This window comes from Gordionus sp. m RMFG-2023, chromosome 1 (assembly GCF_954871325.1).
Source record: "Gordionus sp. m RMFG-2023 chromosome 1, tfGorSpeb1-WG-v2, whole genome shotgun sequence".
Classification (NCBI taxonomy): domain Eukaryota; kingdom Metazoa; phylum Nematomorpha; class Gordioida; order Chordodea; family Parachordodidae; genus Gordionus; species Gordionus sp. m RMFG-2023.
In genome coordinates, this window is record NC_088775.1 from 53,727,671 (window position 1) to 53,750,554 (window position 22,884).

The 22,884-nt window shown below is 26.7% G+C and overlaps 1 protein-coding gene across 4 annotated transcripts in view; it reads left to right on the forward strand.

The window, feature by feature from the left end:
• The first annotated feature begins 757 nt into the window (after window positions 1-757).
• LOC135931297 (derlin-2-like) overlaps window positions 758-22,884 on the forward strand; it is a 51,755-nt gene continuing 29,628 nt past the window's right edge. For 2 of the 4 annotated variants that reach the window (XM_065468301.1, XM_065468300.1), the window contains exons 1-5: window positions 758-936; window positions 979-1,044; window positions 1,089-1,256; window positions 1,315-1,510; window positions 1,669-1,759. In XM_065468301.1, coding sequence (XP_065324373.1) covers window positions 844-936; window positions 979-1,044; window positions 1,089-1,256; window positions 1,315-1,510; window positions 1,669-1,759 — 614 coding nt within the window. In that variant the 5' untranslated portion in view covers window positions 758-843. The remainder of the gene's footprint in view (window positions 937-978; window positions 1,045-1,088; window positions 1,257-1,314; window positions 1,511-1,668; window positions 1,760-22,884) is intronic. The other 2 variants (XM_065468297.1, XM_065468299.1) reach the window with 2 other exon arrangements.

The window sequence follows — 22,884 nt, forward strand, 5'->3', positions numbered from 1 at the left end:
TAGCACTTTTTATATTTCTACCGCAATTTTCATATTTCTTCCGCATAATACCAAATTTCTCCCGTATAATACCAAATTTTTCCCGCAATTTGAAAATTTTGACCAGGCAACCCTGGTCTTGAATAATTTAACTTTATTAAATAATTTATTTTATTTTTATTTTTCAAACAAGAACACACGGAAAAAATTTTTTTTAATTTTACAAAATTTTTTCCCAAAATATATATATAAAAACTGACTCAATATGAGTCACAATCCAAAAAACAAATCAATACACTAAGGTTAACAAATCGGATTATTGCGTGTGATAAAAATACACATAATTAATTTACAAAAAAAATTAAAAAAAAAACTTACTAATTGAATATTTCAATTTAAAACCTACATAATAAAAAACGTTAATTAGAATGATATATATATATTATATGACAAATGGCATAAAATATTTATTAAATATAACTAAATAATATTTTATATTATTAAATAAATTAATGTATCGGACATTTTAACAGTGTTATAACTATATATTGATTATTTTACAAATATTAATTATTAATTTCTTTTAATATTGTATCAAATTTTTTATATATTAATTTTAATATAGTGAAACGAAATTAAAATATTATATTAAATTATTTTAAGATATAATACAAAAATTCAATATAAAATCTATAAGTATTATTTTATTTTTATAATTTTCGATAAAATTACATTTGATCAAATTGAAAAATATGGTTAATTAATAAAAATCGCAGTTTTTATCGTGAGATTTTATGTGAATTTTAACCCAACCATCAACTTTAACCACGTTATAATAAAAATGCTAAGCTGTACAATATTGCAATGATTCCTCAGGCTCTATATAGAGAATATTTCGAAGTTCCTATTATATCTAGAACTTATACAACTGCTTGTTTTCTTACAACTTTAGCTGTGGTAAATATTTATATAATTTTTTTCATCTATTCAAATTCTTAGCATTTAGATCTCATTACACCTTTTCAGTTGTATTTTAACCCTGCACTTATTTTTAAAGAATTTGAGGTAGATGCTATTTTGGCAGCTTGATACAATTATATTATTTTTAGATATGGCGGTTAATTACAAATTTTTTATTTTTTGGGATATTTGGGTTTAATTTCTTATTCAACATCATATTCACATACCGATATTGTCGTATGTTGGAGGAAGGATCTTTTAGGGGGAGAACTGGTGATTTTGTTATTATGTTTTTATTTGGAGGAGCCCTTATGACAGTAAATAGCTCAATATAGTTTATTCTATAATTAATATATTTTTTATATTTAAAAAAAGACTATAGCTTTGTTTATTAATATATTGTTTTTGGGGCAAGCTTTTACCATAATGCTAGTTTATATATGGAGTCGTAGAAATCCTTATATAAGAATGAATTTTTTTGGACTGCTAACATTTCAAGCTCCTTACTTACCTTGGGTTATTTTAGCCTTTTCACTTCTACTTGGAAATTCTATTTTGATAGATCTTGTTGGTAAAGACAAAATTTTTATCAAGATGATACATAAACATTTTAAAATGATAATTAACACTAAAAATTATAAATACATATTTTTAAAAATTAGAAAAAAATAAAAAAAATATATATTGATAGAGTGATTATTTATTTTGAGAATTAATTTACATATATAGGTATATCAGTGGGCCATATATATTATTTCCTAGAAGACATATTTCCTAACCAAACTAATGGTTTCAAAATACTCAAAACACCTAAATTTATGTAAGTATTTTCTTAAATTACAGAGAAATTATAATAGGATAAAATAATCTAAGATAATATTTTGGAGCAATGATATTATATATATATTTTTTACTAAAAATTATTTATCATAACACTAGGCTTGCCAAGTTCAAGATTATTAATCAAAATCTAAATCAATGCAATTTTTCTTTAAAATTTTTTTCTGAAACTAATTTCCTAGACAAAATTATGGTTGGGTTAATTAAATAGTTTGAGATATTTGCTAGGATTTTTTTATATTTAAAAATTACTTTACAATTAGGATTATTGCTACAAGTACATATAGATTAAGGATATTTGTAACAATATATTTACAGCACTGGCATATATAATGAAATACATTTACACACCACACAATAAATAAATGCCCTCTAAGCAGGGTTACCAGGTCAAAATTTTCAAATTGTAAGTAAAATTGTCAAAAAGATTGAAAATTATGGAAATTTTTTTGTAATTATTACTTTATCATATTTAACAAAGGCAGTATCCTTTTATTATATAAATAATAGTTTAAATATATTCCTCCTTGTAGTGGATTTGCTTTATTTATTATAAAAAAGTAAATCCTTTCATCTTCTTAATAGTGCACACAAATTGAGCATTACCAAGGATCCAAACCGAACCATTAAACTTCTTAAAACCAGTATTTTTTATCGAATCTAAACTGCTAAAAAAATTTCTAGCCAAACCTGAGCCGAACCACTAAAATGCTTGAACTGGTTCGAGCCTCATAATTTTATGCTTATAAATTAATGTAAGTTATTACTAGTATATTGCAAAAATTTCATATTTATTCGAATTGTTTTAAAATGTATTATTAATTACATTTGATTGATAAGTGTCAGTCATGATTTTTTTACAACATTTTTTAAATATTTTAACCTTATAAATTATAATAGAGAAAAATTAAATCCAATATATAAATTATTTGCATATAATATTATAAATGACACATCAAATCTGATCATACTGGCAATGCCAACTACCCAAGTTAGTGTAAAGATTCAACAATTAAATTTATATTATCTCCTTATAGATGTAATTTGAGTGAGACAAATTTTGAAAATATATTAATGCAACTAATAAAAAAAATTTAAGTAATTGTTCATATTAAAATTAATCATTGATATTTATTTTTTATATTTATAAATTAAATATTATTTTACAATGTGCAATTAATAAAAATGAAGGTTTATGTATGTGTTTTTATCTTAATTATGAAATTAAAAAAAAATTTTTTTTATACATAATTCTAGTAGGTTGGAATACAAAATTGTTCACCGGGTTTTAGAGGTTTGAACCAAACCAAGATTTTTTTTTTGCAAACCGAGCCTTAACCTTGAACCGTTATTTTTATTCGAATCTGAGTCGAACCGATATTCGTTTCGGGTTGGATTCGTGAGTTACTAATTCTGCATTACAAATGCATTGGCGTTAGAATGCAAGTAGGGTTGCCTTTTTCAATATTATTTTATTTATCATTTTGTAGTAGTATATAAAATGTTAAAAAAATTAACTTATTTATATCTCAATATAAAAAGTTAGACGATAATGTAATTTTCAAAGACAAATACCTTTTTAAGGCTTAGTTAAAATTTTAAATAGACTATATTAATTAAAAGGCAGCGTCATTTTAAACAAGGGATGCGTAGTTGCTGCTAAGCACAAACATTCAAATTGTGCACATTATAATGGGACCAAATTTTATAAAGTAAGATTATTAGGGTTGGCAAATAAAAATCAATTTAATTTAAATCAAGATTTAAATATAATTTTTTAAAAAAAATTAGTGATTTAAAATTAATATTTTTAATAAAATGCAATTTACTAAATTTCATAATACTTAATATAAGGAAAGACAAAGATTTAGTTTATTTTAAAATTAATAATTTTTTTATTAAAAATACTAAATTGTTGTTAGTAATCATTACTTATTAGATAAAAAAAATACTTGATTTATTTTGTATTTTATTGGTTTAATTTTTCACATTATTAATTATATAATACTAATCTCAATGTAGTGAGGAATTATTTAATAAAAAATAATGTAAATTCAGGGCAGACAAGGGCTGATTTAGTGAAATATCTCTGAACCCAGTTTGGGTTCAGGGTTTGCAATCCAGAAAAATAGACTTATTAATTTAGTAAAGATATATATTCATTTTACTATATTTAGCATTTCCCATAAAAATAATTTTATCATTATAATTGGAATAATGTAATAAATTGTTATTTATTATATGTTTATAAAAAAGAATGGAACATTCTAATTTAATTAAATGTGCTGTGATAATTTTAAAATCATGGTAATTTTCTAAATTTTTCTCAATAGGAATCCAGTTTTCGGATAAAAAACGTAAGCCCTACTTGAATGTCAATATAAAGATATATTTTTAACATTTTTTTGGCAATGAGAATATTGAGTTGATGGCATTCTTGTTATCCTGATTCGATTGAAACTTTATCTTTTAAGGAAATTAAGTCAATATGTTTTAAAATTATTTAAACCGACACATATTTTGCTTCTAGATTTGATTTCGCTAGACTAGGGAACAACTGAAATCATAACTGAATTTGCATATAAAATTAGAACAATTGGCAAGCGTTGTCAATATCTTAATGATATTGACGAGAGCTTACGTGATCAGTTTATGGTTGGCATAGAAATGTCGGGATTGGAAAGAGATCTTAGGGCTCTATTTCCCGACGGTCTTGATATAGATAATAATGTGTTGACTTTCCAATTTATTCTTGATCTGGCAATAGCTTCTGAGCGAGCAAACAAAGAAATGGCAAAATATGCCGATTGTCAATAAGATGAATGATAATAATTATTATAAACATACATTTAAAACGAATACGTTTGACAAAGGCTATAATAAAGCCAAGTATAATAATACATTTGATAAAGTAAGTAATAAAGACAAATATAATAATACCTTTGATAAATATTATAATAAACTTAAATGTTATAAATGTGAGTTTATTCATAACCGAGAAGTGAGAAGTCAATGCAGCATGTAACATATGTAAAAGAATTGGTCATTTTGCAGTTTGTTGTAAATCAAAGAATTTAAATTATATAAGATGGTCATCAAGTGATTCTATTCATAATATATGGAAGATTCAACACAATCGAGAGAATCGAGCAATACTAACTTCAAAGATAAATAGACTAGATGTTGAATTTGATTTTGACACTGGTGCACAGCGTATTGATTGGAATTGATATATGGACAAGTATTGGACGACCAAAAATTAGGTCAACCAATCCATTCACTGCACATGGTGATCATCCTTTAGACGTTAAGGGGTCATTCCATGTCAAATCAATCAATTTTCGGCCGACCCCTTTCGATTTCGATAAAAAACTGTAGACTGGTTATATATGTTCACATTAGATGACAAACAAAATTTTAGCGCATTAGCAACTATGTTATTGAGATAATCGGGGTTAAAGGTCTAAAAAACGTCTTTTTTTGCTTTTTACTGATGTTAAATAACTAGTTTTTAATTTAAAACTAAATATGATCAAATATTGAATCTAATATCAATAGCTAAGTTAATAATTGATAATTATGGCGAAAACATTAAAATTAATTTTTTTTTAAAATATAGGTCATCTCATGATCAGTTGAAAATTTGAAATTAATATTTCGAAATGATTAAATTTTTTTAAGAAATATTCGTTTATAATTTTTAAATAATATCTTCAACAATTAGCGTGGCTGGATATTTATTTTTAAAATTATTGCAAATTTATACTTTTAAGAAAATAGATGGCGCTATATATAATAGTTTTAATATGTAATTTATTTTTTTTATTGATTAAAAATATTTTAATGTATATATATCATACTAAATCGATTACAATGTGCATTATATATATTTATTTGTAATTCATATCATGAAATTTTTAAAATCTTCACAAATTTTGCCTAATTAAGATAGTTTATAAATTAATTATATCTTACTTCATCTAAAGGAATACAAAGCCTGGCTAGATTGTGAGATTTCTTTAGGAGATAATATATATGTTCGACCGATGGAAGTAGAAGGATTGATCAGCGAGAGAATATGAGATTTGGGCAACACGAAAATATCATCTTTCAGAGGAAATTTAAATAAGGCTGAAGGTCCACAAGGGTATAAAAATCGGATTTTTTTACTTCTTCATTTGTATTATTTTTATTGATTATAAATCCTAATTACCATTTATCATCATATACACATGTTAAATATCCATTAATATTTTTAAATATATCTCATTTAAAAACGAAACTTATTTTATATTATATTTTTTGGAATTTGAATATATTTTGGTTTTTAGTCTATTTTGATCAATGGGAATAACCCCGTGAATTTTTTGGGTCCCATGTATGGGCAGTGCAGAATTAAATCTTTTACGATGGGCTAATTCCCCTTCGATATATTTTTGATTGGATACATATTCAAATTGAATTCCATTAATATTTTCTTTAGCATAATTATATAATTCTAATGGGGTTAGGATTTGATTTTTATTTGACCTTTGAAGACTAGCTCTGGCAACTAATCTTTTGACAGTTCCACCGATACCGTCACATGCATTTTTGCCGTGAGCAGTGGCAAAGAAATGCCATTCGGCAGGAATATTAAAATCGTATTTATGGAGGCATATGTTCAGAAAATTTTTGCGATTCTTGTATTGAGACACGGAACCATCTGAAAAATATATTATTTTTTCTGGTTTAGAATTAAATTTGGCTGTTAAGAAATTAATAAAATTTTTTTGTTATAGGTGGACTGTACTAGTATTATGGTTTAATGATTCGGATATAATAACAAAATTTATATTTTTTAAATCTTCTTCAGATTTATAATAAGCTACAAATGGATGTATAGTAGTGGCCTGCACGTTGTTCCAATGAAATCCCTTTGTAAAATTAAGGAATAATTTTCAGAATAATCTAGAATTGTTAAAAATTCTCCATCTTTTAAATTTTCTTTGGAATTCTTCAAAAATAAAGTTTGTTGTTTAGCTATAAACGAGTGACGCAGTAAAATTTGAACTTTTTCTAATAGATAATCGATGAAATCATCAACGGACTTTATAATTGTTTCAAGATTTGTTATATCCACCGTGATCCATTGTTTAAACGTGACATATTCTATGCGATTTCTCTGAAACAATTGGTATAATTGGCCCTTAAGAGATTCTATACCAGGGCATCACAATTTAATTAACATTTTGTCTGAGATGGATTACAAATAATTTGCCCAAAAGATAGTTATAAGAATTTATACAGTAATCTTCTGCTGTAATTTCAGCTATTACATCATTAATTTCACATTCTGATGGCTCCAACTAAAATACAGTTTTTTGGCCTAAGTTCGGTAAATTTAAAGCCAATTGATATATTTGGGTATTCTTCCTTAAACATCTTGAATATTTCTTTAAGGTTATTTAATATTAATCTTTTTTGGACTGGTTCTTTCTCGCCTCTAACAGATACACTATCTTTTATTCTAGGCATGAGTCGGCTTATTTCATCAGAACTATAAAAATCCTTAACGAGTTTAATTTTTTTTTCGTTTATTGTCTTTTCTGCATTATGTTTTGGGAATGAAAGAATTTCACTTTTTTTTACCACCATTTTGGATTTTGCCATGTATGATGTTACGTTGAATTTTATTTACACTCCATCTTTGAAGCAAAATTGTAAAAATTTGATATTGTTGATTTTTTGATAAGTTATCAAAGTTATCCTTTAATATAATAAGAATTTCCTCTTTCATTGGACTATCATTCTAGGAATCAGATATTTCTAAAACCTTACTCTTTATTGCCTTTTCAATCTTTTGAATTTTATTTTCAGGATATTTTTTCTCCATTAAACGTTTTCTTTTAATTGGTGATTCTCCAATATTGTGTAATGTTTCATTAATCGATTCAAAGGCATCCTGATTATGGGTTATTCTCAAAATTCAAAGACTTTAAAAAAGATTTTATAGAGAATGCTCAAATTCATTTGATACCCAAAATTTTATAAAGTTAATTTTTTGTTATTTTTATTGCTTAAAAAATTTTTCAAAATCTTAGAAAATTTTCTTTATCTCTGGTTATTTCAATAATTTAAGATAATGACAATTCCATAAAAGAATCTTAGGCCTGGTAATTAATGTGATTTTCGCTTTTTCCCTTAATAAATTTCTCGCACTCCTTTAATCCTGCTTTTTTATTCGTGCTAGTCGGATTTTTTAAATATTTTTAATTTACATTGAAATATTAAAAATATTATTAAAATTTTTTATCCTGCGAATATCTCAGGGGAATGACGTTTACAAAATTATATAACCGAATTTTATGATATATTATACTTCTTGAGAATATTTTTAAGCAATAAAAATTTTTTTTTTAAAGTATAAAATCGTAATAATTTTTAAAATAAATATCCAGCCATGCTAATTGTTGAAGATATTATTAAAAAAATAGTAAACGAATAATATTTTTTAAAAAAAATTAAAATTGGAGATCATATTCATTTCGAAATATTAATTTCAAATTTTCAACTGACCATAAGATGATCCATATTTAAAAATTTTTTTTTTTAATGTTTTCGCCATAATTATCAATTATTAACTTAGCTATTGATATTAGATTCAATATTTGATCATATTTAGTTATAAAATTAAAAACTAATAATTTAACATCAGTAAAAAGCAAAAAAAGACGTTTTTCAGCTTAAATAGTTGCTATGCGCTAAAATTTTGTTTATGATCTAATGTGAACATATATTACCAGTCTACAATTTTTTATCGAAATTGAAAGGAGTTGGCCGAAATTCTTAATTTTTTTGTTCATTTGACATGGAATGACCCTAAGGGGGAGACCCTAGTCAATATTATGATTGAATCACGGACAAGGACCCTACCAGTGGTAATAATGAACACAACTAACGTGCTTCTTTTCGGATTACCATGGATAATATCATTCAATTTAGGAATGTCTCGTCATGTTATGATTAAACAAGTGCGCAGTTCGGCTAAAAAAATGTTTAAACATCAAGAAATTTTTGATGATAAGATGGCCGGGCGAATATATTTAAAGGATACTGCTGTACCAAGATCGTTTCCAGTCCGTAGGGTACCATTTCCACTTCGCAAAGCAATTGAAATGGAATTAGATGGATTAGTGATTGCGGGAATTATCGAAAAGATTGATTCGACTATAACTAGGGTACAATTGTCAACGCCAACCGTAAATGTACGCAAAAGTAATGGCGATATTCGAATTTGCGTGGTTTCAAAGTTACGATTATATTCCTACTTTAGACGATTTGTTAGAGAAAATCCAACGTGATGATAAATTTATCGTGATAGATCTGAAAGATGCATATTTACAGATGGAAGTAGACTTGGAATCAGCAATTCTTAATCCGTTACCGACGATTGCCTTTTGGATTGGCAAAGAGATATATGGATGAGAAAAATTGTTAAATGACTGGTGTGTGGTGTCTACTTAGATGACGTAATTATTTCTGGTCGAAACGATGAGGAGCACATAAAAAATTTGCGAATCGTGTTAGACAGATTACAGACAGTTGGTCTTGAGGCAAAATTGACGAAAGTTAGATTTTCAAAAATCGGTATCATTTTTAGGGGTGATTATTGATAATTCGGTATACATCCTAATCCAGAAAAGGTAAGGCTATCTGATATGCAGTAAAACCTAAGAATATACAACAACTTAGATCTTTTCTAGGACTCGTGAATTATCATGAACGTTTTATTCGTAATCTACATACAAAAATGGCGCTATTAGATTAATGAACGTGAAAGTACCATGGCGATGGACAAAAGATGAACAAAATTTCTTCGATGAGGTTAAAAAAATTATTGTTTTCCGAGGAAACGTTAATTCCTTATAAGGAGCAGTTGCCTATAATTTTGGAATTTAGCGTATCTGATTCAGGATAAGGAGCTGTGTTGTTATATCAATTAGTAGACGGAAGGACAAAGCCTATTTCGCTCGCGTCACGTACTTTATTAGAATCAAAGAAACGATACGTTCCGATTGATAAAGAAGCTCGAGCTGGTATTGAAAAATTTCATTCATTTATTTATGGTAGAAAATTTTTACTTTGAACTTATCACAAATTATTAGAGCAATTATTTGTGAAGAAACATAATATACCTAAAATTTCTAATAATCGTTTGACACGCTGGACATGGAAGATGGCTTCTTATTTTTTTACAATAGAATATAGACCTGGTAGTAAAAATGTAATCGCCGACACATTATCAAGACTTCCGATATTATACATGGAAAAGATTTAAGATTCTAAACATGCTTTGGAGAGTCTAAGTAAATTTGGATGAGTCGAAGCAAGATTTAATATTTTTAAAAAAATAGCAATGTACATTCAGCAAAGTTGGCGAAACTTTGATAGTCATAAATAGAGAGGTTAAGGTAGGTAAATTTCCCGAATTTTCTCTTAATATAAATATAATATTTTATTTCAAAAATAATTTATATTTTACTCGTGACTTTTTAAACTATTTTTTTTATTAGTGCAACCATTGAGTGTAACTCTTCAAATCTATCATTTTAAAAGTATAAAAACAAAGGTAAAATGTTAAACATTATATTCTCATACATAATATTAATATGATATATTATAGAATTATTAATAATTAATGATATATTTAGATTTGAGACAGGCGCATACACAGGAATTTGCTGTGGGGAGGGGGAGGGGGTAATTCAAAAATTGTTATTTAAAAATATCAAGCATAAATTAGGACTAATAACTATTTCTAATACACAATTTTAAATTAATGTAAATTATAAAAAATTAAATATATGAACCGACATATAAAAACTATAAAATAAATGTGAAAGAAAAGCAAATATCGAAAGGATATAGATCTTCCTTAAAAATTCCAAGTCTGACAAGATGGGGAGGTTTTGTTATAATGTTGCAAAGTGTTGTGAAAAATAAGTGAGCTTTGCAAGAAAGTGCAATTTCAATATTTATAGTCAAACAAAGAAGGCGTATTATATTGGGAAAAGAAGGCGTATTATATTGGGAAAAGAAGGCGTATTATATTGGACAAAGAAGGCTACTAGGATAAATTAGAGTCTGTATTGGCTATTTTGGAATTTATTTATAATTATAATTGTAGGATCGGATACAGCAGTATTATCTGACGTACCAGAAATATTTTGGGATATAAAAGATAAACTCAATTCATCAACTTTTATTTTTAATGAAAATGATTTGAAAAGTGATAAGATGCATATTAATAAACGAAAGAAATTTTGTTGCCGAGAATATCATTATGCAACAAATCTTCTGGAATCCTAGATATCGTGGTGTGAAATTAACAGACCGTGAATTAACAGTAGCCTTAAATTTAATAAATATTATTTCAGGCCAAATTTGGAAAAATTATGGATAATTTAGCAGAATATCATTCAAAACAAGGTTTCTATAAATGAGCTGTCTTATGGGAGAGTTCAATCCATACCAAACCACTCATATGGTGGAAAGGGTTGTGTACAAATCAACTCCTTTGTCAAGTGACAGTAAAATGTCTTTCGATACCAACATCAAGTACCTCGTCAGAAAGAGTCTGGTCAGCAAAAACAAGAAATAGAATAAAGAATGAAAGAGTCGAAAAATTAATATCAATCAGGCATAACATACATTTAGAGAATCATACAAAATGCATCATGTTCGGGATATCATCAAAAGAGTTCAGATTCCGATTTATCAATATCAAGTGATAATGTTATGATATTTCAATTACATCCCTTGAAGATGTTGATGCTATTTCATTAGCATCTCATGAATTTTAAATGTAATTTATAATACATGCTTCTTGTAACTAATAAAATTATTCAAAAAAAAATGAAATGTTTATTGTATTTTTGTCTTTATTGTTTAATTATTTTATTTTCCCTTAGTTCCTCAAATTTAATAGTTATTCAATAAAAAAAATTGAAAGGTTTAAAGGGTATTTTGTGGTTATTTTTTAATTTTCCCTTTTTTCCCGGGGAATATTCCCCTGAACCAATTTTCTCGGGAAATTTGCATCTAGTCATAAAGATAAAGAAATTGTTAATTTCTATAATCGACGGAAATAGCTTTCTGTCGATCGCGATGTTATAGAATGGAATGGTAGAATGGTTATTCCTAATAAATTAAGAAATACAGTGTTAGGAATGATTCACCGTGGACATCCTGGGGAAAATATAATGAAATCTATTTTTAGATTGTATTGTTGGTGGTTTAGATGTGATATTGATATAGAAATTTTATCAAAAATACTCTGGATGCTAGAAAAATAGACCTGGAATTCAAGAAGTACCTCTGTTCTTGGACTGTAGGTAAGGAATTTTGGTAGCGAATCCAAATTGATTTTGCTGGACCAGTGGATTCGCGATATTGGCTAATTGGTGTCGTTTCCTACTCCAAATGGCTAGAGATCTAATGCAGAATACCTCTGCTGAGGCTATTATTAACGATTAAAAAAATGGTTTGCTAGGTTTGGAATACCCAAGTACATTGTCAGACAATGGATCACAATTCATATCTGGGGAATTTCCTCGATACTGTGAACTAAATAACATAAGTCATATATGTTGAACACCCTATCATCCGAAAACTAATGTATTAGCTGAGCATACAATACGAACTTTGAAAGGTCGATATTACATAATGAGAAAGTCAATTTCTGATCCAGAAGAAGTAAAGGTTTTAACAACCTATTAATTGGGGGAGCATAGTTTTACAGGGAGATCTCCTTCCAAGATTAATATTGGAAGACAATTGTAAACTAGTTTGGACTGAATAAGACCAAATGTAGGACATGAAATTGAAAAGGCAAATGAAAGTCAAAATCAAAGGGAGAGAATTCGATTCACAACTTGATTGGTTAAACCACGAGAACACCAAAGGTTGGAGAAAGGGAATGATTAAAGAAAGGACAGGGTTATATTCTTATATAGTTTAAACTTCAGAAAGAACATTGCGGAAACATGCAGATCATCTAAGAGATCTTTCAATTATTCCGACTCATGAAATTTCTTGTGCCAATAAATGAAGCAAGTACAAATATTGCATTATTTTGTTCTTCAAGAAACCTTAAACTCATAAAGAGATTTATTGAGGAGATCTAACTAAAAATGTTTGGAGGAAATGTAATAAATTTGTATTATTATTTAAATGTAATAAATTGTTATTTATTATATATTTATAAAAAAGAATGGAACATTCTAATTTAAATAAATGTGATGTGATAATTTTAAAATATAATAAAACGATATAATTTAATTCATGGTAATTTTCTAAATAGCTAATTATTATTCGTTTATTAAATAGATGTCAAAATTAAAAGGTAGATTTTTTATGCCTAACTTTGACAGTGCATTGCAACTTTTCATGTACTCTAAATAGATAAATTTAATTGTTAAAAGAAAATTAATTTTCCTAAACTATTCCTAAGTTTGGAATACAATGAAAATACTCTCTACTGAAGCCGTAGATTATTTTACTATGAATTAAATAGGTCACATATAGCTTGGAATTTTACCATGATTGAAAGTATTATAATAATTTTAATTTTCAAAATGATGGGTTATATAAACAACTATATAGTTGTAATTAAATAATAAACTAATCTAATTTATTATAATTAATCTTTATATAAATTTTGTTAGAAAATCAAACATTTTAAAAATAATTAGATTGCATATTTGATTGGTTTAATATTTTGTTATAAAAAATTGATTTATCCTCAAAAAAAGTTAAATTAAACCTTATTCATCATAATATAATTTAAAAACTAGCCACTGTCAAAAAAGGGGAGGAGAGGGAAAGTTTTAAAAATGTTAATTTTTTGGACATACTAAATAAATTGTCACAAAATTAATAATCAAGATTATTTTAAATTAAGAGTATAATATTTCTATTTTATTTGCATCAGGGCACCCAATTAGGATATAATAATAGCTCAAATTAAAAATAAAACAGTTATATTTGAGGATATTCATATTTGTATTCGTTTTAGAATATGAATATTTTCCTTCTGACTAACTGATATCGATAAGTTAAATTTTTTTAAAACAGTTTGCATATTTTGATTTTTATTTATAGTCAACTTTTCATTTCAATATTTTTTAAATAATTTCCTGACTGGATCTTCTGAAGCATTAACTAGTAAAAAAAATTATGATGTATATTTTCAATTTAATTTCTCTAATGAAATATTAATTTGGTTTAAATCGCCATTTAAATAAAAAATGGAATAATTTTTTTTATAAAAATCACAAATTTTAAACAATTGATATTTATTATCCAATATAAAAAATTAATGTAAAAATAGATAATTTTATATGAGTAATAAATAACGTTTAATATAATATTATAAATATTAAAGAAAAATATAGAAAATTCTAGTAATTAATAGTTTGTATTAATAATTAATATTTCATTTTTTAAATTTTTGAGTACCATTGTTGTTGAGAAATTTAAAAATTGGTGGCAAGACATATTATAATTTTCTTTAATTATTAATTCGTCTTTTAATATTGTCTGAGTAAACATATTTCTCTCCTTTCTCTAAACAGTCCTCATCAGGCTAAATCCATAAATTAAGATTAAATATGCACAATTTGAAATCACATTTTTAGTAATATAGACTAGAGGTCTGCAATGGGCAAATTTTTAGCCCACAAGCCCGCCCGCCCAATATTTTAGAAAAAATTAAACCTGCCCATAGTTTTTTAAAAAAATAACCCGCCCGCCCATGAGTCTAAATTTTTTTACCCACTCCCGCCCGCCTATTAGTCTAAAATTTTTTACCCGTCCACTCATATAAAAAAATTTAATCCATGCCGCCCATAAAATTCATTCAATTTTTTTTATATCTATTTTAAAAAAATGATTCAGTTTCAGCGCTACACCCCTACAAAATAGTTTTATAATTTAGGTAATTGCTATATTAAGCAAAAAAATATTATATTTAAATTACGGATAAGGAATTTATTTGATTTGATGAAATATTTATGTAAAAAATATAAAATTAATATTTATTGATATTATTTCTAATTATAATGCTAATAATGAATCCACACTTTCTGGATTCACGCACGTTCCTTTTTGTTCTATAAACCTTCCAACAATGTTTATTGCTCGTTCAGAAGAAGCAATGGTTAATTTTGATAGCTTCGATAAATCTTTTTCTTGTCGTTTCCACCAAAGTAGGATTTGCGTTTGTATATCCTCTTCGTAAGTGAGATATTTAAGTGAAACCATTATTAATAAATAACAAAATGGACGAAAAGAGTTTTACCATTATTTTGTTTATATTTATTAATAACGAATCTTCAGATGGCAACTACATATTGACAGCATATAATAATTTCCTACATAACCAATTCATTTTCGAAATTTTTTTAAAAAATAATAAGTCAATTTTTATAATTTATTTAAAAAATATTTTTTAGAGGATGATTTAATTTTTAAATTTTATCAATCATTGGTATTAGTATTAGCCATCTAATAGGAACATGGCATATAAACTCACACCATTTCAGATCATACCACTCGACCAACTCTTTTAATTCAATCACTTGTTTAGTAGATGAATTGGATTCATTTAAACATTCATAACCAATATTTCAACATAAAAGAATGGCCTTTTTTACAAGAATTTTATAAAATATGACATAATCAATTGTTATTAAACCAACAAACATTGATTTTTGCATTTTCAGCACATTAAGCTGATATGTTTCTTTATTGTTTAGTAGCCTTTTTTTTAGGTTTACCCGGGCAGGCTATTTTCCCTTCTAATCGCCTTTCTTCATTTTAAGCGGTCCTGATCAAACCTAACTTTTTCATGTCATTATTTAACACTTTCACCCATCATGTCTTTGGTCGTCATCTAGAACTTGTTCCCTCCACTTGCAACTAATGGCATCTTTTTAACCTATCATCCTTTGCCTTCCATTTAACATATCCGCATCTCAATCTATTCTCAAGACATCGCCTATTGTTTCTATCCCAATTCTTCTCAATTCCTCCCTTGTTTTTCTTTCTCGTAGAAATACTCCACATATCCATCTCATCATTCTCATTTCTATTCTTTCTAATTTGGCTTCGTGAGTCGCCTTAACTACCCATATGCAACTTCATACACAGCTTGCGTAAACTTTTCCCTTCAAAGCTAAAGAGACATTTTGTCAGTTAAAATTGAACACATTTCTCTAAATTTCTTCCAAACATATCTTATCATTGCCACTGTCAGGTCAACACCTTCTACGCTAAGAATATCTCCTAGGTAATAGAGACTTTTCCAATATAAATCAGTCATATTACAATCACCTTTCACACTCTTTCTATATACAAACGACTTGCTTGCCTTCTGCAGGCTTCCCTTTACACCACTACACTTATTGTGAACCCATTCACGACATCAGGTACAATTGATGGAATTTTTAGCAACACCACATGGGTACATGCTTGCCTCCTTGATCTTTTTTAAACCTTCACTCCCAAACATTTTTTTGTTATTGATAATCTCGAACCTGATATATTCTCAATATATTCAATTTTAAGCTTAAAAATTAGATATTTTTTCGCTTTACCCCAAAATACAAATTATCGCGCTTATTTTATATTATTAGATAAAACATCAAATATTAAACCTCAAAGGAAGTGGGAAAGCTCTGAAATCACTTTATTTGACTGCAGGTAGTGTTTTAAATTGGTTGGTTATGTTAAATTTAGACCCAGGGTTTGGGTTTAAAAATCGACCAAAATAACTGAGCACACCTTAAGCACAGACCCGGGGTCATCTTTTCTCTTGTTTCTAAAGTTATATTTAAAATCAATTTACACTTTTTATAATTTACTGTAGTCAACTCAGCTTAGGGTTAAAAATTTTTTAATCAAGACCTCCTAGGGCTTAGAATTACTAAAAGAATAGGATTAAGATGAGTTATTAAGTTGGTTAGCCGAGCGATTATTTTTGGCTACCATCCTAGTTCAGAATTAGATACGAACTTTCAGGCCTGATTTGTTTAATTTCAGCACTATTTTTTAAACACGTTATGTTTTTTTTCTAATTTTAGAAATGTATCTTAGACAAGTTCCTAAATTCGGCAAGATTGAGTTTAAATGGGATATTTAGAATACTTTTGGATCGTTGGGGGGAAGGTTGTTATAAACAAGCGACTTTTTGTCCTGCCTATTCTGAAGTAAAATATATAAAATCTTCAATTCAAACGTTTGTATAAGTGGGTAATGGCTAAATATAAGTTAACTCGGCTCAATCTTCATGCGCTTGCCTAAGAAAATTCTTTAACATTGAGACGTTTTAATTATATCAATTTCTTTAAAATTTGAGCCATTATTTATTATTTCAAAGATTATGTTTTTTATAATATGTTAAGGATCAAGTTGCTAATTAATAAATCCGAACAGAGTGATAGTTTTAGGCTAAACCATTTTTTAGACTAAAAATATATTTGGTTTGAAAAAATTTAATATTGAAATTATTGTAAAAATAAAATTTTTAAAAAAATTAATGATTTTATTTTCTTTAATGTTTTTAAAAATAATGGTATTTTAATTATTTTTGTAGACAAAATATTTTTATCTGAATGGATTTTATTCATTCACAATCACAACACTGAAAAATAATAATTGATAAACTTAACTTCAAAAGTATTAAAAAAACGGAAAATTATTTTTTAAAAAATTTCTATATAAATAATAATTAATAAACAACTTCAAAATATAAAAAAACCTATGTTACGCCATAATTATTTGATTGTTGACGATAGTTATGGCAGTAACATACGTTTTTTTTATATTTTTGAAGTTGTTTATTAATTATTATTTTTTAAGTTATTATTCAGTGAAACGAGTGTTAATAATCAACTTACAATAAAAGGGGGTAAACATAATATTATTTTATTTAATACATATTGAAATTAAATATGGACAAGCAATTAATTAACAATATTAATCGTTAAAAAGAAATGTGAAAGTAATTTAATTAAAAATAAAAAAATATTTGTAGTAAAATATTTATTTTTTTTTTATAATTTTTCTTAAATAAAAAAAAATGAATGATGAATCTATTATCCAATACTAATACTAATTTTTCCAATTTAAATGAAAACCCTCAATCTTCGTTGAGAATCAAAGACCAAAAATACACAAATATTGGAATAAAGAAAAAATAGATATAATTATTAAAATACTATCAATGCCTGAAAAACAACATAAAAATTAAATACATCAAAATATGTCGAAATGTCTACAGCACCGGTCCATAAATTTAGATGGGATACATTCCAAGATATAAATGGAGATACTTTAATAGAATACTATATTCAAAAAAGAGGAAGTAAGAAAAAAGATACTTCCGTAATTGAAAGACGTATCATAAGTTTATTAATGGAAAACAATACTCTTACTATCCAGGAGATAATAGAATTACCCCGTGGTAGTCTAAAAACAAAAACAACAATTAGTAAATATATCAAAAATAAAGGTTGGTCGAAAAAAAGAGCTGGTAAGGAGCCTGATAGAAGAAATACTAGGGCAATTAATATTCGTCAAATCTATTGTGTAAACATCTTAAATACCCCAAGAGAAATAAGATATTTCTTAGATGAAACTGGAATAAACTTGCATGTTGTACCAATCTACGCCTGGGCACCATATGATGTCCATCCAATAATAAAAATCGTATCCTCTAAGGGTAAAAATGTAAGCATACTTTATGGCTTAAATTTGAAAGAAATTAATATAAATTAAAACTCCTCAATGTTAACGGATTTTCTTAGGCATGCCCCTGAAGATTGAGCCGAGTTAGCTTGTATTTAGCCATTACACATTTATAGTAATTATACACACTTTATAAAAAGTATAAATTGAAGATTTAATTTATTTTGACTTCAAAATAGGCAAGATAAAAAAACGCATGCTTATACCCCCCCCCCCCCCCCAAATAAAATCTATCCAAAAGTATTCTACCATTCAAGCACAATCTCACCGAATTTAGGAACTAATGTTATCAAAATGTACTTTTTTAAAAATAGAGAAAAATTAAATACGTTTTTAAAAAATGGCCATGAAATTAAACAAATCCGGCCAAAAAGTTCCATCTAATTCTGAACTAAGATGGTATAGCCGAAAATAATCTTCGGGTAACCATAATAACTCATTTTAATCCTATTTTTATGGTATTTCTAAGCCCTATGTGGCTCCGATTAAAATTTTTATAACCCTAAGCTGAGTTGCCTGCAGGGCTTTACTATCTAACCTCAGAAAATGCCATTGAATTTTTATTTGAACTATTTGGAATAACATTATTCACCCGAAGCCCGAGTCTAAATTCCGGGTCTGGACCTTGGGTTCGTGCTCAGGCTTGCTCTGAGCACAAAATTAGGTCGTAAATTTTACGACCAAGCAAATTAACAACACTAATTGCAGAAAATGATATGCTTTTTTTTATTAAAATAAACTTGACATGTTTATTGAAAAATTTTTTAAAATTGATTTATAAAATAAAAAACCAAACATACATTTTCTAAAAATAATTATTCATAAATTCAAAACGTTAATAGAAATTTTAATGCAAAAGAACTTTAAATTTTTAGAAGGAAATTTGTGCATGTTGAGGAAAAAATTGTGAGAAACCCTTGCCACGATGTAAATATGTTTCATTATATATGCACAACTAATCCATATCTGTCAATATATATATCCCAACTAGTTTGCCTAAGATATAAGTGCGGAATAAAATAAAAAAAATTTTGGCTGGAAAAATTGATAAATAATATTAAACTGAGTTAAATCTGACTTAATACTAGACTAACAAGCAGGATTGAAAAAATTTGATGTAAATTTATATATTTTTAAATTCCTTATCAAATCAACTGAAAATCCAATCCGACCTCCTATTTTTTAAAATTTATATGATGTCATTTAGTGTTGTTAAACGGCTCGATTTGAACCGATTTTTAAAAACGGCTAACTCAATATTTTATCCAAAATAATATTACGCAAGTCTGAAGATTTTGCATAGATGGCACAAAGGTCTAGACATCAATTAGCGAAATTTCGAGGTTTAGGTAATATTTTTCTAGCTAAAATATGGATTTAGCCGTTTTTAAAAATCGGCTCAAAATGAGCCGTTAACAACACTACGATATAATAACCAATAAAATTTTAGTTTACAACTCAACTTACTTAAGATACCACCTATAATAACGCAAAAAATCCAAAAGTACTTATTTAATTTTAAATATCTCAAAAAGAATGTAGCTTAAACAGTAATTTCTATTAAATAGCTCTATAATAGCTATTTAATAAGACAGAATTTTATATACCAAAAGTCGGCTTTTAACCTGAAAATGGCCATCGAAAGAAAATGAATATTTTTTTTCTTTTAATTTTTTTTCATAGGTAGATAACTATCACTGATTCAAGAGTTGTGGCTAAAATCATCATAAATATAATTTACATTTAAAATAATAATAATTTTTCTCTTTATGTCTAAATCAATAGTAAGCTAAAATTAAAACATTTTGCCCGGGCCTGGTAATTAAAAAAAAATTAGAACAGGTTGACCAGGGAAATTAAAAAACTACTAGCTGATAGCCCATCAAGAATGACGGGGACTCAGAATTTTCTTATTTATTTAATGATGGATGAATAATAAATTTTCCTATTTTTACACAAAACTCATCTAGCAAGAATATATTTTTTATATTATAAATTACAAATACAAATGAATAAAAATTTAGTTTAAAAGATTTTTTATTGTGCACATAAATTAAAATACTAACCATATACTTCATAAACATAATTTATAAAAAAATAATGGAAAATTTTAGAATAACTCCTCATCTAAATAAATATAAATTTCTAAATCACATTTCATAAGATAGGAAAATATCTGAATCATTCATTAACAAATAAAGGAAAATGTATTGTTAATCTATCATTGAATAAAGAAGAAAATCTGATTCCCCATCATTTTTGATAGGCAATCAGCTAGTAACTTATATTTTTGATAACGGGTTCTTAGAAAATCCATAAAATATATGTAAAAGGAAAGGTCACAATAGGCATTAGTTTTTTTTTTGTTATTTGTGTTAAAATAAAAAAGGATTAATATTTCTTCCATATACACACATGGCTTTCTTTATTTCCTTGTGTACAACAATTTTTTGAATCCAGCAATTATCATAAATTTCTTGCAAATGATTTAAATTCCTTTAAGTTCAAATAAAATCAGATGGAAAATGAAATAATTCAGTTTTTGAAATTAGAGACCTTCACGGGACGGGACTTGATTTTCATCAGCCTCCAGCCCAGGTTAGCAGTAACAATAATTTGCAGGCCCAGTCCATATTAAATAAAATATTCAAACCCAAGCTCATCATAAGTTTCAAAAATTTTGCCCAAGCTTATATTCAAAAATTTAATTTGTTGTTTTAAATGAATAAATAAACAATATTTAAGTGTATTTAGGTAATCACTTTGTTTGCAATCTGACATTTATTATTGTGAAAATTTATCTTTACCATCAAATATTTTGTTACAATTATGGATTTATAATCATTCAAAAATTCACTAATCTATTGAAACAAATACTGAGCACGCTATTTATTAATTATATATTTTCTTATTTTTCTATTCTTACCAATGTCGGACCCTGACAGTAGGGTAAATTACTGTCAATTAGTGGATCAGATATGATCAACCTTCTTTGATTAAATGGGCCCTGATAGTAGGGTAAATTTAACTGCTAAACAGTGGATGCAAATTCACTGCATTGATGATTAGATGCAATGATATACCTAATTAAATTTTTTCATTAATGTTATTTCTAAATTTACCATCAAATATTTTGTTACAATTATGGATTCATATAATCATTCAAAAATTTACTAATCTATTGAAACAAATACTCTAAAAAGATAAGCACTATTTATTAATTATATATTTTCTTATTTTTCAATTTTTACCAATGTAAATTACTGTTGGGTCCTGACAGTAGGGTAAATTACTGTCAATTAGTGTATCAGTTACCCTCATCCTTCCTTAATTAAATGGGCCCTCACAGTAGGGTAAATTTTACTGCCAAACAGTGGATGAAAACTCACTTCACTGGATATGCCCCCTTTTGGGTGATGGAAGGAAGCCACTTAATTGAGTTTATTAAATGCAATGACATACCTTAAATTTTTATATTAAATATTAACAGTTGAGTCTTTAAATCACCATCTTTAAATCTTCCATCAGTATCATAATAATATTTTCAGAGTTTCCATATGATTTATAAATAGTACTGACTAAATGAATGTTTAGTTTGTAAGGTGATATATATTTGATCGATTATGCTATAATCATTTTTATTGGACAAATATATTTTAAAAGAACACTGTTGGCTTAATTTGATTGACGGTTTATGAGGATTATTATAATAGATGCCCGGCCTTGCTAAATACCGACCAATATTTATTAAAATTTAATAAGACCCCTGTATTATTTATCTAACAGAGTCTTCTTTAAATTTAATCTGACATCGATCATTTAAAAATAAATAACCATTATATGGTTAATAAATGATAATAATAAATTCATGAAGGAACCAAAATTTGTTTTTTTTCTTATATCTACCAAGAAATGGGTTTTAAAATAAGACACATTAAGCAAATGTTGTTAAACGGCGTATTTTAATCTATTTTTAAAACGGCTAACTCAAAATTTTAGTCAAACTTAAGTTATCCAAGATCGGAGATTTGCCCACAGTTGGCAAAAAGTTGTCGAAATTTCGAGGCTTGCATAAAAATATTTTGGCTAAAATCTTGATAGCTGTTTTTAAAAATTCGTCGAAATCGAATCATTTAACAACACTACAATTTGCAATAATTGTTGCCTATATTTTAATGAGATAATTAAATTTTTGAGAATTATAAAAAAACAAAACACTTAATAATTCTTGAAAGTTTGTTTGCTTTTTTGAATAGAAAATATAATTTTTTTTATGACATTGAATCTAAGATGTAAGATAGGTGGTAAATAAAA